Source organism: Colias croceus, chromosome Z (genome assembly GCF_905220415.1).
Source record: "Colias croceus chromosome Z, ilColCroc2.1".
Taxonomy (NCBI): Eukaryota; Metazoa; Arthropoda; class Insecta; order Lepidoptera; family Pieridae; genus Colias; species Colias croceus.
The window spans coordinates 6633929-6653065 of record NC_059568.1 but is presented as its reverse complement, the minus strand read 5'-3'; the positions used below and the strand labels follow the sequence as shown (position 1 = coordinate 6653065).

Here is a 19137-nt window from a genome sequence, read left to right as displayed (position 1 = left end):
TTATTTATTTAGAACAAAAGCTTTAGTTATTTCAGTGACTGCACTGAAATAACTAAAACTTTTGGTTTTAGCAGATTTTAGAGGTTTTAGCAAGTGTATAGTACCTATATAAATCTCAATTTCAATTTAATAAACGTGAATACTGCTAAAGAAATTGTTTTTTATTCTCACCCCTGGTTGCCCTCATTACTTATTTATTATTTACTCAACTTACAAGGCAACTTATGGAGTGAGAGTATGTTTACAAAAATATTACTAACGCCACAAAAAGAGTGTTGTCACGAAAACGACGCTTTTCTTGGTGTTAGTAATATTTTTGTAAATATACTTTCGCTCCATATCTGGTGCTAAATGTCGATATGCATACTGCATAGCTATATATATATATTTTCCCCTTTTAAAGCATTAGTTATCCTACAAAGTTGCAGATGGCAGCACGTTCCATACATGCACTTAGGTTAATTGCTCTTAGCATGCACTTATTACCACAGAGTAGCCACTCTATCTCAGTTATACATCCTTCCTCTATGGTCGTGCATCTAAGAGCAATTAACCTATAGAGTACTTGTATCGAGCGTATACAATTTACATATATTTGTTTCTCTCTATCTAAAGAAAACGTCGTATGAAAGAATGAGACAGCTATAGACAACAAGCTACGTTTCAACATAGTCATGGCACCATTTTTACTATAGGTACGTATTTAGATAGATAGAAGGTGATAGTGATGGGATGTGCTTCAATCGATAAAATCGTGAATGTATTTTGCATTTACGGTTTCGTGAAATAATAAATAATAAAAAAACAAAACTTATAATTAATTTCAGTTGAATACATTATTTGTTTAATCCTACGTATATAATAAATGCGAAATTATGTGAGAAGGGATGTTACTCTTTCACTGCGGAACCGATTACAATGAAATTTTGTACATACACACATAGGTTAGGTTTTATCCCGGAAATCCCACGTGAACGGGAACTGTGCAGGATTTTCTTTAAAAACGCGGGCGGAAAGTTAGTACATTATAAAAGAAATTTTAAAACTTGAAATGTAATTTAAAATAAAGAAGGAAATGATGATAAAGTTAAAGGAGTGAGGAGAAAGGCACAGTCAGCATGAAGGAATCATGCAGCATTTTAACAAGTTAATAAAAGGACAGTCTTAATGAAAACATTTTCCTAACATCCTACTAATAAATCGAAAGTTTGTGAGGATGGATGTTTGTTACTCTTTCACGCGAATACTACTAAACCGATTACAATGAAATTTGGAAAAATTACTTTTGATCCCGTAAATCCAACAGGAATGGGAACTATGCGGGTTTTTCTTTGAAAACGCATGTATATTAAGTATGTATTTCAATAGTAGTTTCTCATCTATGAGAACTGTCATTTAATCAACCGTTTAATTTTCACATAGTTACACATTTAAAGTAGGTAACTTATGTGTAAAAAATTTCAAAATAAAAATTCACTCTCTTTAATCAAATGTATTTATTATCTACAGGAATAAAAAAAAACGTAAGCGTAAGATTGCACAATTCTTCTAGAGTATCCATCTTGATAACAAGTAGGCTCGAAATGCAGTGAACACAATATTGCAAATTGTGGCGGCGTCCAATCAACTCATGTCTCACGTTTTATACCCATTTTTTATTTAGCTCTGGAAATCTAAAACAAAATGAATTTATTAATAATCTGAAAGAGAAATTAATAAACAACAAACGAAAACTAAAACACATAGTGCAAATAAAACAACCACGTGGTATGTTTTATTTTCCTGCGGTAAAAAATTTACATCTATTATTTGCAACAACAACTACATATAAATCTGATTTATGAAACAAAATAAATAAATCAACGTTAATATGAAATAGATTTTTTGTCATAAATCGATAATATACGCTAGATGTGTTACAACACTACGGTGGTAAACAAAATGCCAAACGTGATATTATTGTGACGTTTTTTAAAAATTATTTCATTATTTTATATTCCACAACCCCATAAAGTGGGTAAATGTTACAGTTACAACATAAAATTACAAAAAAGCGCTTGATAAAACCTTCAAATAGGTTTAAAACATAAATATTTATCAATTTGCTGAAAATCACTTACCGATGGAAAGATATTTTTACATTGTTTTTATCCAAAACTCCCATTCGACTAGTGATAGCCGGTTGCTAAACATACAATAGTTATTTTAGCACACTGACAAATAAAAAGAAACACTGTACACTTTATATTTTCTAAATATTTCGTTAAAAACACTTGACGCACTGAGCCCACCAGCTGGTTGGAAAACAAACTGACTGCCGGCGCGCTACGTTTGAAGACAGTGCAGATACTCTATCGCTATCTCAATCTGGCTTATGCTGTTATTGACTAAGAGTAAGTAGATTAGAAAATATGTATTTTGTTCTGTCTTAATATAAGAACTCTATAGGTTAATTGCTCTTAGTCGTGCATCGTGTATGACATGTGTATGACCTTGGCGGGACGTACGTCCAAACGGACCGTGAATAAGACGCTTTACTTGCTCTGTGGTTTTTTCGTCTTTGGGCCTCATCTGGTTCTGACACAGGGTTCTGACCTCTGGCCCAACCATAAGGGCGTATTCAGAAAGAAAGCTTGAAACTTATAAGCGCTTATCGGCGCTTGTCAATGCTCAAACCAGCTTGTCAAAACCAGCATTGACAAGCACTATAGGCTTCTTGACAAGCACCGATAAGCGCTTATAAGTTTCAAGCTTTCTTTCTGAATACACCCTAAGAGTTGTGGTCTGGCCGCCCGCCGCTGGCTTAACATAAATTACTTAATCTTGGAGGGTACGATTCACAGAGTACATCATTATGACTGGGTGCGGTACAACTAAAACATCTTTATTTAAAAATTAAAAGTTGTCACAAAAAGTAATTATTTAATAAATAGCTGAAGTACTGCCATTTACGTATAACCTAGTAAATTGAAGCCAAAATCAGCCAAAATGTTGTCTAATAAACGTTTGGTAGCTGTGTGTGCAATAATATTTTGTTCCAACATCGTTTTACTTGTTTTATTCGTAAAATATAACGTAGGTGAAAGATGCTATATTTCTATAGAAGAACAACAGACTGCGATAGTCGAAATTCCTGATGGATATCTTAGTGTTGGAATTGATGCATCTGAGATTCAAAACTTTAGTAAAGTTGATTTCACCAATAAGAGATTCTATAATCTCGCTGCAGCACTTTCACCGGGGAGACTACGTCTTGGAGGTACGATGTCGGAACGTTTAATTTTTAGTGCTGAAGATATTTCATCACCACTGTCATGCGAACATTGCCCGCATTCTCCGGCTACTAAATCCGTTTGTTCTAGTCTTAAAAAGCTATGCAGACACAAATTTCTTCCATTCTTTTTAATGACAGGACAAAAGTGGACAGAGATAAATAATTTCTGTAAATCTAGTGGTCTTAAGTTACTCTTCTCATTTAATGTGTTACTTCGTGATGAACATGAATGGAGTCAGCAAAATGCCATAGAAATCCTTAAATACTCTAACCAGAGAAATTTTGACATAGATTGGCAGCTTGGTAATGAACCAAACTCTTTTCGACATGTATTCAATAAAAGTATTAGTCCTCAGATGTTAGCACATGATTTCATGAAACTAAGAAAGCTTCTCAATCATTCGGGATATAATAAATCACTGCTTGTGGGCCCTGATACTACTCGCCCTCAAGAGCATCAGCCAAATTGCCTCAAATATATGGTAGATTTTTTAAGTAATGGGTCCCAGTATATTAATGTCAGATCATGGCACCAGTATTATTTAAACAGTAGAACAGCAAATTTGGAAGACTTCTGGAATCCTGATAGTTTTGATTTGTTCAATGAGCAGATACAAACAATGAAGGAGCACACTAAAAAGTATGAGCATATTCCAATGTGGCTCACTGAAACAAGCAGTTCCTATGGAGGTGGTGCCCCTGGCCTCTCAAATACCTTTGCTGGTACCCCTTTGTGGTTGGACAAGCTGGGTTTATCAGCTAAGAATAATATAACAACAGTTGTGAGACAAAGTTTGTATGGTGGTAACTACAGCCTTGTAGATGAAAATTTTGAACCATTGCCAGATTGGTGGGTAAGTGTATTATACAAAAAACTTGTGGGTAACAAAGTATTACATGTTTCATGTCAGTGTTCACGCTATCAAAGAGTGTATGCTCATTGTGCTAATAGGAAATACACAAATGATTCATCTGCTGTCACCATATACGCAATTAACCTTAAAATGGAGAAGATTAAATTCTTACTGAATGGTACAGCCTTACATGGGGATGATTTAGTTATAGATGAATACATCCTCAGCGCCCCTTCTAACAACAGGAGAAGTAAAACATTACTTCTTAATGGATGGCCGTTGTACTATGAGTCTTCTGTGCCCAACTTTCAGCCACATCAACACCTCTATGGCAATCACATATCCATGCCACCATACTCAGTTGGTTTTTGGGTCATAAAAAATACTTCCATAAAAGTGTGCCAGTGATTTAGTTCTACCAGTGCCATTGTTTTACTGATATAATTGCATTCCTGATACATTATTTACATAACTACTAGAATAGTTTACTGTTTCTGAATGTTGTTTTTATTTAGTAAGTAATCATATTATTACGAAATATTCTGGTCTGTGAAAGTAAAGATCAAAAGGTTTTAACTTATTGATGAATCATCTACAAATGTTGAATTTTATTGTATTTTATAAGTTTCCTAAGCTCTTGGAGTGATTTTATGATTTTCCATTATTGATACTGAATCAATTCAAAAATTATTCTAACTGATTATAACTTTGGTGATCTACTTATAGCATTAAACCAACGATCTATTTACATAATTTAGTACTTTATGTACAACTTTGTTTTTTTACATCTTTGTATTTACTGTTTATAAGATAAGCATACTGATTTATTAACTTTATGTAATTTTTTATCTTCTACCTTGTTTAAAGATCTTACTTGATATTTATTCTGTTGTAAATTAATATTAAATGTTTGTAGTTACAAATAGTAATTTTATACTGTATTTGGTAATTGTGTGACACTTAACCATTTTAATAGATTGTTCTTTACATTTCATAAAAATTATATCTAACTTCAGATATTTCTATACTTACTGATAACTATTTGTGTAAATTAAAAATAATGTAAAATATTTCAAAAAAATGTAAAAACTCAGTCTAGCAAAGGTAAACATTACATTCATTGGAGTTATCAGATTAAAGAAATTTTATTTGTAAGCAAAAAAATGCACAAAAAATTCTGTACAACCTAAATCATCAATCACTTGTCATCAAAGTTTTGTTACTCAGAATTAGTGTCATAGCCAAAAATGCTTTTTAAATGTATCATATTGTTCATATTCATTTACATAATAATTCTTAACAAATAGCCTTGTCCATTATTCAAGGAGAGTTCTCATTATTTAACATTGAACTGTATTTAGACCTTTTGATAAGGAATAAAATTGTGCGCTATAGAAGAGGCATAGCATAATCAAATGATATCTAACATAATATAATAACCATATCTATAAATATATTTACCAGAAATATTATTTATTAGATAGGATATTCACCTAATAATTAAATGGTTATAATTTTGGATAGGTACTATTATTTTTTTTGCTATTTTACCTTTATTCAACACATAGAAATCTCGCTATCGAATATTTTACTTGCAATTATTATGATTACGTATTACCTATACTTATATTTTATGGTATTCAATAATCCCTAAAGTGTGCATTAGGTATTTAAATGTTAATAAAAACATAGTAATTAGGTTGGTTTGGTTGTAGTCTCTAATTATGGTTGGATGTTATTTAATAAAAAGGAAGGAAATAAATGTAAAAAATAATCTTTATAATTTAGAATATTGTAATGTTACTCAATGATTTATTTTTATTTGGAAAATTTTAATATAATTTCACATACACCAAAATTGCCACTCCATTATTAAAATTATAATGGACGATAAATTAAATATATAGGTAGTTAAAAGGTATACAAGGATTTGTCCAAGTAAAAAATACAAATTGTTTTCAATTAATTAAGTAAATATTAATAATAGATAAAAATGTATCCAAAAAACGTATACCTACCACGTTATTACGATACCTACTCTTCATTAAATAATGTTAAAAAACAATGATATATTCTCTTACGTTACGAGAGTAATACTAAAAACCTGGCCATTTTAGTATTGCTTTGATACAAGTTTTTACATTACATTTACAATGTGTATATTATAAAAAAGCAATTTGAAATAGTGCCTATGCTTTACAATTATAAGAATATTTTTATGGTGCCTATTTTAAGACTGATTAGATTTTATTTTGCCCTAAGTGCCTAATGGCTATTTGTCGTAAACTAAGTTGGATTAAACAATGCTGCATTTTTATATTATATAATTTGCATAACTATATTTGTCATTGAATATTAAAAACTGAACACGACTGAACAATTCTTCCGGTTGCATAGAACTAGAATGAAATAATGAATGTTGACTGTTAGGAGCTGATTTACCTACCTATTACATTTTAAAAAGCTTACGCTATGTCTATTTGAAAATAAACTTTAATAAATTTTTATATGTAGGTAGGTAAATCCGATATCCGATATTTATAAGAAGTAAATTGAATACTTATTCCAACATTAAGTGTGAGTTGTGATCTAATAGGTAAAGATTTTGGTAAAACCTCCTTCAATTCAATCTATACCTCCTTAATATATATACAGGGTGTCCCAAAAAGTAGTGATGAACGGAAGTTGGGAGGTAGAGGACCTAAAGGGCTATCCGAATCACCCCCATGTATGTTATGCGATTTTTCGTATTTTCGGAGTTATGACATTTTTTTCAATTTTTCATCTATCGCTGAGTACGATGAGATTTTTATTTATGGTGACGTGAATTATTACGCTAGATGCTTGATTTTTTTGTGTGCTAAGCTGAAAGATAGGCCAATTCATTGTGGTAACATTTACTATCGTTAGATCTTCGAATGGAATAAAAAAAAGAATTAAATGCCAAGAAAGATAAAATTACCCAGTACCTATGTTCACAACTTCAAGAGCCCGTAAAAAAAATCACATAAAAAAAGTTTTGCGTTTGGCTTTTAAAAACTTGCTCTATCTATCAGGTAGCTACCCTGAAAATTTCATTTTATTATTCAGGAGGCTTCAATCGAAAAATTGAAATCTAAATGTGGTAAGTGCAAAAATTTTATTAACATGATGATCATTAAAACCAAATTAAAACCAATAAATAGGTGTTTAATTACCAGAAATTTTTAAAATGACCCCGCTGTTGTTCAGTGCAAGTGCGATATCACCGTAAAAACTTGTTTTTTAAATGTTTGAATGCCCTTACTCAGCGATAGATGAAAAATTGAAAAAAAATGTCATAACTCCGAAAATACGAAAAATCGCATAACATACATTGGGGTGATTCGGATAGGTCTTTAGGTCCTCTACCTCCCAGCTTTCGTTCATCACTACTTTTTGAGACACCCTGTATATACCTTACCTTGTTATAGGTTGTCACTTTAAATTTTAAGTTTATACTACCTAAGTAATCTCGACAATTGTGTGTATTTTTATAGGTACCTATGTAAGAACATAGGTACCTAATACAAATTATATATCTACCTATGCGTGAAAACAATTTTTAGATTAATGCTTTTATTCGTTTTTACTGTATCTACTTATAGGTAGTTAATACTAGTAGAGATTATCTGAATAAAGATGATCTGATTTGTATTATTAGTTAATTGTTGTACAATTTCTATTAAATACAAGATCTTTACTAGTTAGGTATGTATTTTTTTACTAAAACTTCTTAAATAACGGATCTACAATCTGCATCCTTAGCTTTGTTTTAAAGATCTCATGGGTATGTCGCTACTCGCACGCAAATTGTACAATTTTGCCGTTTACAAACAGCGTCGTCAGTTTCCAAGCGTTTTTTGTATAGGTGAAAAGATTTTTTGAAATAGAAGGCAGGAGAGAGCAAAGATCTGATTTGGATTTGGTGCTGGATTTGATAAAAACTGACTATCGATATCTGTTAAGATCAGGCTGATCAATACCTGCACGATACATAGTCAAAAACATCCACACAAGGAAGGAAGGAAAAGGAATTTGATCCCCCCAGGGAGAGCCCTGCAGTTCCTAAAGTATCGCAGTACAAAAAAATAATAGAACATAATTTGAAGGAAATATTATGTAGAATATTTTCCTATAAGTACATACCTATGCTATTTGTGCGGATTTGCCTTGATGACTTTCGTTATGATCTTAAGAACATGACAAGGAATAACTGTAGCGATTTTCAAAACTACACGATTTATTTCCACTAATTTTACTAATTTTCTCGGAATATTTGTAAATCGCGAAATACAATTTACCTGCTCCAGCTGACAGCGGAAAGCGACATTGTTTTATATGTTACTACATAGGTATATGCACAGGGTATAATATGATATATATCCAAGGTATATCTATAATAGCGATGATATTGTTTTAAGTTATTGTAATATGTAGGAGAGGAATTTCAATGTCATGAGTTTTTTCGTACGTGAAGTAAATATCTATAAAGATTAAAATTATGTGCCTTGATTAAATAAGGCTTTGTGGTGATAAAGAGATTGAGGTCATAATTATTTCTGCATTTAGGTAAAACTAAGCTGTCGTTAAATTAATATTTTATATATTTATTATTTACTATAGGCATAACTAATTAATTAATTTTAAGAAAATATACTTACATTGGGTTTTTATATTACTTATGTAATACTTATTAAGTTAAAATATTTTGTAAAATATTATTTTATTTGAGGCTACGTAAAATAATATTGTACACTGCTAAATAAATGTTTTCATGATTTCAAGGCAATGTTGCTTTATTTAGCTTGAAATAAATGATACAAGAAATTTCTTTTGTTTTTCTTATTAATGAGAAACACCTTAACTATAACAGTTGTACAGTGTACTGGAGATAAAAATGTAACATGGATACGTAATATTCAAAATGTATATTACGATACCTACTAGAAACATGCAATCGCACGATAGGTACAATAAACTAACATACAAGTATCGTATGGTGAATAGACAACAATAACGATTTAAAGTATCCACACCACATGTTTAGATCTCTATAGAGGATCAGTCAATATCACGTCTAATCGGTATTTCAAAAAGTTTCCTGCACTGTATTGATAAAGTTTTACGTGCACTCTATTTTGTAAAACAAGTGATTAGTATTTTGTGCCTCTGTACTGCAAGAGCTCTCAAAATGCGTTTGCTCACTATTTCACTTTTGGCTTCTTTACTGCTACTCATAACTGGAAATAATAATGAACGAAGCGGTAAGTGTAAATGTGTTATTTAATTTGAATGAAATTGCAAGAAGTACAAGGAATTTATGTACCCATGACCTAAGCGCAGTAACGAAGATAGACGTTAATGACGTGTGTGACTTAGATGACCCAATAAACTGTTGTGCGCGTCAAATCATAATACATAGGTACTGTAAAGGTAGGTACACTATTCAACAGTTCCCTAAAGTAGAATATTTTGGTTTCATGTAGAAACATTTGAGGGTTCGTTTATGATATTGGGTATAAGGTATTTAGTATTTACATTTTACAATTACAATCCATATAGCTATACTTACATATATAAATCAGACGCAGGAATTAATAAAACTTCCAAGGCCGACTATTAATATTATTGTACATTGTATTACCTAAATACTAAGTTACTTATTTACACTTAATAATATTAATATGCGTATACGGTATAATAATTTCTTTTATTTCAGATGATTTCAAATGTACTCTTCCCGAACTCACGTTAGATGATTTGAATTTTGATATGAAGCAATTTTTAGAAAATTTTGCCAAAGTAAAGGAGGTAAAAAAATATTGATAGTCAGTTACTTCTTAAGATATTAATGATAACCAAATGGATATAGATGAACAAGTTATGTACCTACTTTAAAAATAATAAAGGGTGGTTTTATGGTGTCAAACACAGAATTACCTACTTAGGTATAACCACGGTATAACTTATCTAAGTATACATATAATAAATCTGTAGAAGGGTCAATTCTGTACATTGAAAATATTGAAAAAATAAATAGCAGGAGGTGTTACTGGATCGATACCAAACCCAAATATGTGATTAAAAAAATTTTTGTCTGTCTGTCTGTCTGTCTGTCTGTCTGTCTGTCTGTCTGTCTGTCTGTCTGTCTGTATGTGAAGGCATCACGTGAAAACTAGCGGTTCGATTTCGATGAAACTTGGTATAATTATACCTATTTTACGCCCAGGATAGGGCGTAAAATAGGATACTTTTTATCCTGGAAAAATACGTAGAAAAAATTAATCTTAATTTTTCAGTTTTATCCATAGACGTTGTTCCGTAGAACCGCGAACACACGTTGCGTATTATTATAGGCCTAGCCGTATTTGGGAATTGGGTCCAATAGATATTTATAAGATGTTATTGACAGAGGTACTCAAAATGGAGAAATAACCATCCACGCGAAGACCGACATCCGCGCGGACGGAGTCGCGGGCGGAAGCTAGTGCATAATATATGCTTTAGCATGCCTTACTGGGGTCCCGTATAAAAATTTGTTTTGGAGCCCCTTAGGTTTTTAACTTATAAGATATCTGCAATATCGAAATACATAATACAGGTTGGTTCTAAATTACGTTGACAAATTTGAAAATAATGGGACATGCTGCGTTGCTTTTGTTTTTTAATTATTATTTTTACATGTTTTGGCGCCAACTTAACGTTATTTGTGAAGAGAATAAATTAAAAATTAGTTATTTTTACTATATCTGCTCAACGAAATGCAATAATATCGTTATATGAGGCTGGTAAGCGGCAAGGCGAGATAGTGCCGAGTATGAGGCCGAGTACGATGATATTTTCACTCATGGTGACGTCAATTATTGCGCTAGATGCTTGATTTTTTTTTGTTTGCTAAGCTGAAAGATAGGCCAATTCAGTATGATAACATTTACTATCGTTAGATGTTTGAATGGAATAAAAAAAAGAATTAAATGCCAAGAAAGGTTAAATTACCCAGTATGTTCACCACTTCAAGGGCCCGTAAAAAAATAAAATCACATAAAAAAAGTTTTCCGCTTGGCTTTTAAAAACTTGCTCTATCCATCAGGTAGCTACCCTAAGAATTTCATTTTATTATTCAGAAGGCTAAAGGCTTCAAATTTCAATCGAAAAATTGAAATCTAAATGTGGTAAGTGCAAAAATTGAATTAACATGAGGATTAATAAAAACAAATAACAAGGTATTTAATTACCAGAAATTTTTAAAATGACCCCGCTGTTGCTCAATGTAAGTGAACATCACCGTAAAAAGTTGTCTTTTAAATGTTTGAATGCCCTTTTATCATTTTTAATGGTTTCTTCTGCTACTATGAATTTCCGGGTTATTTCGTCCAAATTGTGGCAGTCTCTCGTCTTTGCAGTATCCTAACGAAAAAAAAATCAATAGGGTTTATGTCCGGGGACCTTGGAGGCCATGCAAAGATACCCTGAAACTGAAAGATGGATTGGTCGTTGCAGCCTCCGCATGCGCCGGTGACGCCTGCCTTAAAGCCTGGCCTCCACGGTCCCTCGACCTAAACCCCATTCATTTGTTTCAATGGGGATACTAAAAAGACCTTGGCTAATTGAGAGAATGCCACAATTTGGACGAAATAACCTGGAAATTCATAGTAGCAGAAGAAACCATTAAAAATGATAAAACCATTAAATCTCATCGTACTCAGCGATAGATGAAAAATTGAAAAAAATGTCATAACTCCGAAAATACGAAAAATCGCATAACATACATAGGGGTGATTCGGATAGCCCTCTAGGTCCTCTATCTCCCAGCTTCCGTTCATCACTACTTTTTGGGACACCCTGTATTATGTAGATTGTAGACCGTACACCTTCGCCCCGCTAAAAACGCAGATTCGGTATCTTCTAATACATACTAATATGTATTATAAATGCGAAAGTAACTCTGTCTGTCTGTCTGTTACTCAATCACGCCTGAACTACTGAACCAATTTGCATGAAATTTGGTATAGAGATATTTAGATACCCGAGAAAGGACATAGGCTACTTTTTACCCTGGGACGTAGGATAGGTTTTATCCCGGAAATCCCACGGGAACGGGAACTATGCGGGTTTTTTCTGATTGCGCGGGCGAAGCCGCGGGTGGAAAGCTAGTAGTAGATAAATGTATATATATATATATATATATATATATATATATATATATATATATATATATATACATATATCTATATTATTTTCACACAATGTAGACTTTGTATAACTAATTGTACCTATGATTAAAAATGACCTATGTTATTATATTCATGTCCAGATCAAATTTCCGATATCGTTTGGTCCTCTACCTGAAAAATATATTTGCAAGCTAAAATGTGTTGACGGATATTGGGTAGGTCCACTATGTTCAAGCTCACCAGGTAAGACCCTAGAACTTCCTTTAGACAATAGGTATGGTAAAGGCGGCAACGGTGGTTTTATCGGGAACAGGCGCAGCAGTCGTTAAGAGTCTATTAAAAATACAACGTAATTTTAATAATGAAGCGATATTAGTTACATAATAGTATACTAATCCTTTTAAAGCTTCCCAGTAGGTACTGCTAATATTCTATTGCAGGTCATAGTTAAAAAGAAATGACCTCCTGCTACCGCCTTCACACTGTACCTAGCGTCACAGCTACAATATTAATTGTATGTTATATTATAATCTTTACTAAGAACTATCTTCGTTTTAGATGGCCGATTCAAATCGCTTTTAAAAGAATGTATTTACAACAACACGTATCCTCTTCTAACAGTATCATTTAAAAATTCTTCTATAGAGGTAAGTTAAAATGAAATAAGGAGTGGAACTCACGAACTCTCCATTCCGCAGCATAAAACCTCAGCCTTTCGTGGGTCATTCAAATATAGCGCGACGAAATGTTGGAATAATATCCCCCCTCCAATAAAAAATCTTAAGTGTAAGTCCAACTTTCGTCGCACTTACAAATCGTTCCTGCTAAAATTCCAACATTAGTAATTTAATATTCTTCAACAATACCCAATACCTATTATACCTACGTATCCAAAATTATATTCTATTATATTGTTATTTCTTATTGCTTGCTTATTCATTTCATAATTAACACAATATACTAAACTACCCATAAACTTGACCAAAAATATTATCTCCTATATATATTATATAACTTATTCATTATATATTTATTGAATATATGTACTTATTATTATTTATCTAATTGCATACTCCTTCTATCTTAGAGGCGCAAACTAGCCATGTGGGTATCTGGCAGAATTACCAGCGTTGTGGAGTTTGCCTCTGCAACATTTATGCTGAGCCAGGGCCTTTTTGTAGCTACAATGCAATTTTGATATGTCTGATGTAATTTCGTTTTTTTTTTTTTTTTTTTTAAGTTGGGATTAGGCAAGCATTTGACCATCGCTTCGCCTGATGGAAAGCGACAAGCGTGGTCTAGGATGGAGCATGTTTGCCTAATAAGTGTCTATTCACATTTCTCTTGAATAAATCCAGATTGTAGTTTCTGGGAAAAACGGAAGCCGGAAGATTGTTCCACTCCTTACCAGTACGCATAAGAAAGGAAGAAGCGAAACGCTTAGTGCGTATGGGTGGGATGTCGATGACATAAGGGTGGAGACCGGCCCGGCGTCGAGTCCCTCGATGATAAAAAGGAGAAGCTGGCAACAGGTTATGAAGTTCTTCAGCACATTCGCCGTGAAAGATTCTGTAGAAAACCGCTAAACTGGCTATACGTTCCGACGATGTTCTAGACTATGCAGTTTGCATGCGGTTAAGGATTCGTTTCCAATGAGTCTAATCGCTCGTTTTTCGATGGAGTCCAAAGCGTTGAGTTGATATTTAGCTGCCCCTGCCCAAAGATGAGAGCAGTACTCCACACCGGAGCGAACCTGGGCTTTGTATAGGTTTAAGAGCTGTTCCGGTGTGAAGAACTCCCTCACCTTAGAAAGTATTCCGAGCTTCTTAGCTGCAACTTGTACTTTGGACTCAATGAAGCTCTTGAAATTCAGGCTAGAAGAGAGTGTTAGGCCTAGAAGCTCCAGCTCGTTGAATAAATTCAAGGACACATCCTGAAAACTAGGTGTTAGACCGAAACCAGTGCGCTTAGCTGTAAACAGACAAGCCTGTGTTTTAGAAGAGTTGAACCCGACTAAATTAGCTTCACCCCATTTAGAGACCGATTTTAATGTAAGATTCAACCGCTCAACCATAGCCTCTCTTTGTTCCACCAACACTTTATTGCCTATCTGCGTTTCGGACGTATAACTGTCTACAACTATGCTGTCATCCGCATACGCGTATATATTAGGACCTAACAAGTCGTTTATGTGAAGCAAAAACAAAGTTGCAGACAGAACCGACCCTTGAGGAACACCGGCGTTTAGTGGCAATTGATCCGACGAACAACCATCGATTACCACTCGAATAGAACGCTCATCCAAAAAGTCAGATATCCAATTGCACAGACCTGGACAGATCCCAAATGCCGGAAGCTTGTTGATAAGACCGCTGTGCCAGACCCTGTCAAATGCTTTGGAGATGTCGAGAGAAACGGCAACCGCTTCCCCAAGCTTCTCAACAGCAGATCCAAACATGTGGGTAAGGTGAACAAGGAGGTCCCCAGTAGACCTATGACGACGAAATCCGTACTGATGATCGCTGAGGAGATCGTTACCTTCCAGGTACCTCAGAAGCCTGTTATTTAGAATACGCTCCAATACCTTACACATTATGGAGGTGACAGAGATCGGCCGGTAGTTTCCCGGGTCACTGCGACTTCCTTTTTTCGGGATTGGTTGGACATTGGCTATTTTCCAAGACATAGGAACTTTTCGTACGATAGGCGGTATAGTCGTGTTAAGATCGGTGATAATTCAGGAGCACAATTCTTAAGCACCAGAGCAGGAATACCGTCTGGTCCACTTGCCCTATTCACATCTAGACTCCGGAGACATTTAAGGACCTCTTTTTGAGTGATACAGAATTCAGGCATGCTTAAACCACAGTGAGGTAGAGAAGGAGGTACCTTATTGCCAGCGTCCTGACGCGAATTGCTTGCAAAGAGATTCGCGAAAAGATCAGCTTTTTCTCTCGCACTATGGGCAAGTGCACCGTCAGGTTTTAAAAGTGGTGGTAGAGATGTTTTACAGAAATTGGCTTCTACCGCTTTTGCTAGGGACCAAAAGGCTTTAGAGCCAGAGGGGTAGGAAAATTTGTTGGAATTGGAAATTGGAAAAAAAGGATTATTATTATGTTATTTTATTTTTGTAATTTTGTAATCTTTTTATTTATTTTTGTATTTTATTTTTAATGGTGTCTTGAATGTCATATCATTGTGTTGTTTGGCTCAATAAATCTTTTTGTATTGTATTGTATTGTAAAATTGATGTAGTTAGGTAAGTAAATGAAGTTAAAACAATAACATTTATATTTTAAAAATGTGTTTACAGTTGCACGTACACCACATAAGTCTAGGTACAAATTTATATTTTAATTTATTAGTTAAGTACTTACTTAATTATTTTTTCCGAATTAGTTATTATATTACAGAAAATTTATACTTACCTAGTTACTAAATTGAATTCATACTAAAATTAATACCGGGAGTCGGGACTTATACTTTGGGATTTGGGAACCCATCCACATATTATAATATTTTACATACAACACTAAAATATAATATTACTCCTAAAGAGCATTCTTTCTCTTAGTACATTATAATTTATACGAATTTAATATATTTAGTAATTGCCCTTATATACACCGAACGACCTGATTGAAACAGTTATTAATTATTTTAGAACGATACAAACTTTCCCCATAATACTACTGTTACCGCTCGTTGTAAATATTTTGGAATGTACAAGCTGAAAGGAGAAGGCGAGTTACGTTGTGAAAATGGTGAATGGGTACCGAAGTTTCCAGAGTGTGTACCGACCACTGTCATCACAAACTTTACAGGTATTCCGTTTACAAGTTTCGAGGTTAAATGCAATCAACTTATAGATTAGGTGCCCATACGCTGAGTCTGTTTATTGAGTGAGTATGTTTATTTGAATACATGTATATACATTTTAATATACATATTAGGTATCTAGACAGTTTGCAATGCTTTCACAAAGAGGGTATTTAAGTTATCTTTTCACGTGCAGGTGATGCCCCGCCGACGGTAATCTACGAAGTTGTGAGTGGTTCTGCCACAGTTCAACCGAACGGAGAATTATTTGTTTATCCCGAAAGCACTATTTGGCTTGATTGTTTGTCACTACGAAGTGCTGGCCAGCCAGAGTGGACGTGGACGCATAGTATGACAAACTATAAAACAGGTGGGACTGAGAAGGTTTGCGGGTGGCAAAAGTGGGCGAGAAGCATCACACAATACCTATATTTATATTCAGCAGTAATATGTATTTTAGGCTTTTGAATATTATATACTTTTTAACATCATACTGTAGTTACTAACAATTTATTAGTGGACTCATATCATCAGTAGGCGGATACCCTTAACTTTAAAGTCGACTAGTTTCATAGCTATTCATAGCTATTGCTGATTTTAAATAATAATATATTTCTGATATTAAAGGGTGGCTTAATGAACACGACAACACATTCAGAGTGACGTTACCGAAGCTGAGTGCCCGATTCGCGGAGACATTTTCTTGTTCTACTCCAGCAGGAACTACCAATAAGTTATCCATCAGAGTTGTTAGTAAGTCATTTTCATTGATGTATCATTTTCTAAAATTTTAAATAATAATTTATTATAGGTACCTATATAATCTAAAATGACAAAAAATGGCATTTAAAATATAGTAAAACATTAAAGAAACACCCTATCTCAACTCTCAAGGCTGTAAAGTATCGCTCAACATCGGGGAGGCATGATATGCATTAATTTTCTGTTTTAGATGTAGAATGTAATCCTTTAGCTGTGTCATTACCTCCTGTTCGCCAGTACACGACGGGAAACAAACTCGGCAACACAGCTCACTTCAGCTGCGAACCAGGTTTTCACTTGAGCGGTTCAGCGACACTCCATTGTATGGGTGATGGTAATTACCTATATTGTGTTCTGAATATATCATTGCTCTCAAATTACTTCATTCCTTCAATCGCTATTATTTAAAAAATGACAACAAAACCTCCAATGCTTCTGGAAGTAAACTAAGGTACCATTGAAGGAGGCTAAGAAAGTAATGAAAAACCTTCCAGGTCGCTGGTCATCTTTACCGCCAACGTGTGAAGAGACTTTTTGTCCATTCTTCACTTCTCTCAATCCACATTTGAGCATAATTGAACATAATTCTTCGTTTGGTGGAAGAACAGTGTTCACATGTTCTTGGGGTTATCGTCTGGTTGGAGCCCCTGGATTGGAATGTGAACAAGACGGCCAGTGGTCTGGAGAAATGCCGCAATGTATACGTAAGTTATTATTTAAAATAATTTTACTTCATTGCAAATAATATGTCCAACTACCTAAGCCCTGCAAGCATGTAAACGTCAGTAGGTACCTTGTTTTTAACCGACTTCAAAAAAAGGAGGAGGTTATCAATTCGGCCGGTATGGTTTTTTTTATGTATGTACACCGATTACTCTGAGGTTTCTGAACCGATTTACGTGATTCTTTTTTTGTTCGATGCGGGATGGTGTCGAATTAGTCCCATAAAAATTTTATTCGGATAGGCCCAGTAGTTTTTATTTTATGGGCATTTTTGCAAGTGCAAGTTTGAAGTCGGTTGTTTTTAACGCAGTTATCACTTGTTATTTGTTCACATCCTTTTTTTTTTAAGTGGGGAAATCTTGCACCTACGGCTCCCGGGGAAGGAGCCGTGGGTTATGGCGGATACTTACCGACGAAAACCCCACTGTGTTCCATCGAGCCGCCTTTATTTTGGAGCCGCGGGTATTATTAGTTGGAATTCTTCCGCGACTAATTGTTCACACCTAAAATCTCCCTAAATGATTATATTATTTTCAAAATCTTCTGCTTGATAAGTAAGTTTTGCTAAGAAGGTCTTGATATATTATTTTTACCCAACTGCTACTTAATCGTCAGAATTGTGGTAGACATAAATTAAGCTATATAAATTAACAGTTAAATAAGCGATTAGCGAGGGTTGGTTTCTTTTTCATTTTTACGCCATTTAATATGATTACAATAAAATTAAAAGGAGACAGTTGAGTTTTATTGCTTTATATTAAAAATGTGTGCGTGTACTAGAGTATTGACTAGAGTACACACGTAAGAAGTGAAACAGGGATAAGAAAAAGTTGGCGCGTAACGCAAAAATGTCACGCCTACGGCGTAACGCGAAAATGTCACGTCTACGGCGTAACGCAAAAATGTCACGCCTACAGCGTAACGCAAAAATGTTACACTAAATTTTTGCCCAACCCCGATAAAGAAGTTTCATTGTTTTCAGCAATTTATTGTCCAGACCCTATAGTACCTGAGCACGGCCAATTGTTAACAAAAACAACATCAAAAGATGGAAAATATCCAGTCGGCGATCTGCTGATCTATTCTTGTGACACAGAATACGAAATGCTAGGAGAAGCTTCGATAGTATGCACAGAAAATGGATTTTGGTCTCATCCACCACCATTCTGCTTACCCCCCGCTGAAATTAAACATCCAGATACGATTTATATAGAAAATACAACATTAGTTCACGTAGATGCGGGATATTAAATGAAAAGGTGTTTCAAATAAACATAAATTAACAGTGTTATGGGTTTTATTTAATAATCATATTACCCCATTTAATTGCCCCATACCCAAACAGGCCGATTAAGAAGAGCTGGAACGTCAACACATTGCACATGTGTAGTGTCTGTGAAGATGATCGCGGCGTGACGCGACGAAGCTTATGATAGTGAAGGGGACACTAATTATTATTATTGTTTTTATTTTACAATTGTTTATAAAAAAACAGGGTGATGTATTTTAA

The 19137-nt window shown here is 34.1% G+C and overlaps 2 protein-coding genes across 2 annotated transcripts; both read left to right on the top strand.

The window, feature by feature from the left end:
• The first annotated feature begins 2739 nt into the window (after nt 1-2739).
• LOC123705276 (heparanase-like) lies at nt 2740-5936 on the top strand. Its single transcript, XM_045653992.1, has one exon. It carries the CDS (start codon nt 2989-2991, stop codon nt 4534-4536), a length of 1548 nt encoding a protein of 515 aa, XP_045509948.1. The 5' UTR covers nt 2740-2988; the 3' UTR covers nt 4537-5936.
• A 3240-nt stretch (nt 5937-9176) lies between these two features.
• On the top strand, nt 9177-18915 carry LOC123705521 (locomotion-related protein Hikaru genki). Its single transcript, XM_045654336.1, has 10 exons — nt 9177-9413; nt 9869-9960; nt 12464-12566; nt 12882-12970; nt 15988-16147; nt 16339-16512; nt 16770-16895; nt 17095-17238; nt 17399-17608; nt 18610-18915. Exons 1-10 carry the CDS (start codon nt 9341-9343, stop codon nt 18876-18878), a joined length of 1440 nt encoding a protein of 479 aa, XP_045510292.1. The 5' UTR covers nt 9177-9340; the 3' UTR covers nt 18879-18915.
• The last annotated feature ends 222 nt before the right edge of the window (nt 18916-19137 follow it).